The following is a 4,074-nucleotide window of genomic DNA, read 5'->3' as shown; positions in this document are numbered from 1 at the left end:
ACGGCGCGATATCTGACGCGCAGCTCCACCTCCGCATGCCTGTTTTTTTCAAGGTCTGTGGTGTCAGCTTCACCCGGCTGCCTTGACTGCTGCTGCAGCAGGCGGGCAGGGACATGGATGGGTCCCTACTGACTGGACTCCGCTACACCGCTCTGACGGATTGAAGCAGCGGCCGAATCACCAGCTCTGTGCATTAGCTTAATCGGCCCTGCTGTAATAAGCTACTGCTTGGCCCCGACATTGCGGACCAGGAACAGCAAGCAGGTGCTTTCAGGGGGAGCAATGTGCTTCTAAATACCACCCCCCACCATCGAGCGCCAAAGGAGTATTTTGCCGTGCACTCGTCCGTGGCCCATCCCTGTTGTTTTCATACCTTTCTCGGCCTTTTGGCTCAGATCATGTGTAGTATCTGTTCTTATTAGCTTAATCGCTAATATGGTCCTCATTGAGGACCTGCGATTAACTTGAATATTTCTCGGGGGCTTGTCAATGGTGCGCTTGCGCATCCGACTTGCCAGCATGGTTGCGGCCTTACACTACCGCTGCAGCCGTGCACCCGCCCATACGAAAATGTACAACTGGGCTGGAGGGTGCCGTGCGCTGCTGAGCTGTGCTGTGCTGATCGCTGTGCTGTGCTGATCGCTGTGCTGTGCTGTGCCCATCCATCTGCATGCTTGTAAACCCAGCTGTAAGCTCGTCCAACGTGTGCAGTACCTGACGTGCTCGTGGTAACCATTCCATCAGTCACCGCCCCGCGCCGCGTGGGAACGACTTCAATCAGGCATCGTACATTACTCGTACGACACCGTACGTACAGCAAAAGGAGGACCGAGCGGATTTGTGCACATGGCCTAGGTAATAGGGTGTGGCGGCCGCTTGATCATGACGCCGGTCGTTATTGGCATATGTAGAGGTAGGTACCCCGGTAGGTAAGTAGGTAGAGGGCCGATGTGATTGTGGATAGGGAGGCTGCAGGAAGGCAGGAAAGCAGCAGGAAGAGAGGCTTGTGATGGCTGCACACCGCCCTGTGAAACCCCCTGATACCCCATGCACGCCTCGCTGTGCTGTGTTTTCCTGTCCGGGTACAGATGCCCTTCCTTGGCCCGTACGTGTTCGATGTGGATGCTGTGGATTCCAACCCCTGCGCATGGCATGGCCGCGGCGGCCTCACGGTTGGCTAGCGCCAAGTGTCCATTACAGGGCACACGTTGCTTTTACAATGCCAAGCCTTTATTACAGCCAAATCTTTGTTTTCTTGAGTAGTTGCCTTACCGCTTAGGGGTCGTTCAGACGGAGGGGTACCTGCAGGCAGGANAGTTAGTGCTTGCTTCCGTGGGAGGGGGCGAGCCTGGTTACCGAGCGACTCTGCTTCTGAAGCCTGTAGATTAGGCAGAAGCCGCAGCGGAAACCTGTCAGTATGAACTCGCTATGAACTCGCGAAATTGCTCTTTCCGTCGCACTCCTGCGACTTATTCTAGCCCTGTACGGTCCAGCCGTACACACCAAGGACATTCAACCGAGTACACGCTCGGCAAATACACAGAAAACTTTTGTTTTCTTTCGTTTCGCTCATAAAGCCTACAGTTACAGGCGCGATATCTGACGCGCAGCTCCACCTCCGCATGCCTGTTTTTTTCAAGGTCTGTGGCGTCAGCTTCACCCGGCTGCCTTGACTGCTGCTGCAGCAGGCGGGCAGGGACATGGATGGGTCCCTACTGACTGGACTCCGCTACACCGCTCTGACGGATTGAAGCAGCGGCCGAATCACCAGCTCTGTGCATTAGCTTAATCGGCCCTGCTGTAATAAGCTACTGCTTGGCCCCGACATTGCGGACCAGGAACAGCAAGCAGGTGCTTTCAGGGGGAGCAATGTGCTTCTAAATACCACCCCCCACCATCGAGCGCCAAAGGAGTATTTTGCCGTGCACTCGTCCGTGGCCCATCCCTGTTGTTTTCATACCTTTCTCGGCCTTTTGGCTCAGATCATGTGTAGTATCTGTTCTTATTAGCTTAATCGCTAATATGGTCCTCATTGAGGACCTGCGATTAACTTGAATATTTCTCGGGGGCTTGTCAATGGTGCGCTTGCGCATCCGACTTGCCAGCATGGTTGCGGCCTTACACTACCGCTGCAGCCGTGCACCCGCCCATACGAAAATGTACAACTGGGCTGGAGGGTGCCGTGCGCTGCTGAGCTGTGCTGTGCTGATCGCTGTGCTGTGCTGATCGCTGTGCTGTGCTGTGCTGTGCCCATCCATCTGCATGCTTGTAAACCCAGCTGTAAGCTCGTCCAACGTGTGCAGTACCTGACGTGCTCGTGGTAACCATTCCATCAGTCACCGCCCCGCGCCGCGTGGGAACGACTTCAATCAGGCATCGTACATTACTCGTACGACACCGTACGTACAGCAAAAGGAGGACCGAGCGGATTTGTGCACATGGCCTAGGTAATAGGGTGTGGCGGCCGCTTGATCATGACGCCGGTCGTTATTGGCATATGTAGAGGTAGGTACCCCGGTAGGTAAGTAGGTAGAGGGCCGATGTGATTGTGGATAGGGAGGCTGCAGGAAGGCAGGAAAGCAGCAGGAAGAGAGGCTTGTGATGGCTGCACACCGCCCTGTGAAACCNCCTGATACCCCATGCACGCCTCGCTGTGCTGTGTTTTCCTGTCCGGGTACAGATGCCCTTCCTTGGCCCGTACGTGTTCGATGTGGATGCTGTGGATTCCAACCCCTGCGCATGGCATGGCCGCGGCGGCCTCACGGTTGGCTAGCGCCAAGTGTCCATTACAGGGCACACGTTGCTTTTACAATGCCAAGCCTTTATTACAGCCAAATCTTTGTTTTCTTGAGTAGTTGCCTTACCGCTTAGGGGTCGTTCAGACGGAGGGGTACCTGCAGGCAGGAAAGTTAGTGCTTGCTTCCGTGGGAGGGGGCGAGCCTGGTTACCGAGCGACTCTGCTTCTGAAGCCTGTAGGTTAGGCAGAAGCCGCAGCGGAAACCTGTCAGTATGAACTCGCTATGAACTCGCGAACTTGCTCTTTCCGTCGCACTCCTGCGACTTATTCTAGCCCTGTACGGTCCAGCCGTACACACCACGGACATTCAACCGAGTACACGCTCGGCAAATACACAGAAAACTTTTGTTTTCTTTCGTTTCGCTCATAAAGCCTACAGTTACAGGCGCGATATCTGACGCGCAGCTCCACCTCCGCATGCCTGTTTTTTTCAAGGTCTGTGGCGTCAGCTTCACCCGGCTGCCTTGACTGCTGCTGCAGCAGGCGGGCAGGGACATGGATGGGTCCCTACTGACTGGACTCCGCTACACCGCTCTGACGGATTGAAGCAGCGGCCGAATCACCAGCTCTGTGCATTAGCTTAATCGGCCCTGCTGTAATAAGCTACTGCTTGGCCCCGACATTGCGGACCAGGAACAGCAAGCAGGTGCTTTCAGGGGGAGCAATGTGCTTCTAAATACCACCCCCCACCATCGAGCGCAAGCTTGGCCAAAGGAGTATTTTGCCGTGCACTCGTCCGTGGCCCATCCCTGTTGTTTTCATACCTTTCTCGGCCTTTTGGCTCAGATCATGTGTAGTATCTGTTCTTATTAGCTTAATCGCTAATATGGTCCTCATTGAGGACCTGCGATTAACTTGAATATTTCTCGGGGGCTTGTCAATGGTGCGCTTGCGCATCCGACTTGCCAGCATGGTTGCGGCCTTACACTACCGCTGCAGCCGTGCACCCGCCCATACGAAAATGTACAACTGGGCTGGAGGGTGCCGTGCGCTGCTGAGCTGTGCTGTGCTGATCGCTGTGCTGTGCTGATCGCTGTGCTGTGCTGTGCCCATCCATCTGCATGCTTGTAAACCCAGCTGTAAGCTCGTCCAACGTGTGCAGTACCTGACGTGCTCGTGGTAACCATTCCATCAGTCACCGCCCCGCGCCGCGTGGGAACGACTTCAATCAGACATCGTACATTACTCGTACGACACCGTACGTACAGCAAAAGGAGGACCGAGCGGATTTGTGCACATGCCTAGGTAATAGGGTGGGCGGCCGCTGATCATGACGC

The 4,074-nt window shown here is 55.3% G+C and overlaps 1 protein-coding gene across 1 annotated transcript; it reads right to left on the bottom strand.

The window, feature by feature from the left end:
* Positions 1–1,275: 1,275 nt before the first annotated feature.
* Positions 1,276–3,929, bottom strand: VOLCADRAFT_101154 (uncharacterized protein; the record flags this gene model as incomplete). The annotated part of the gene is made up of 7 exons (XM_002959605.1): positions 1,276–1,302; positions 1,583–1,679; positions 2,123–2,258; positions 2,614–2,733; positions 2,865–2,970; positions 3,175–3,271; positions 3,724–3,929. 7 exons carry the CDS (start codon positions 3,927–3,929, stop codon positions 1,276–1,278), a joined length of 789 nt encoding a protein of 262 aa, XP_002959651.1.
* Between the last annotated feature and the right edge of the window lie 145 nt (positions 3,930–4,074).

This window comes from Volvox carteri (assembly GCF_000143455.1).
Source record: "Volvox carteri f. nagariensis unplaced genomic scaffold VOLCAscaffold_412, whole genome shotgun sequence".
Taxonomy (NCBI): domain Eukaryota; kingdom Viridiplantae; phylum Chlorophyta; class Chlorophyceae; order Chlamydomonadales; family Volvocaceae; genus Volvox; species Volvox carteri.
The sequence above is the reverse complement of the archived record's forward strand: the minus strand, read 5'-3'. Positions and strand labels throughout refer to the sequence as shown.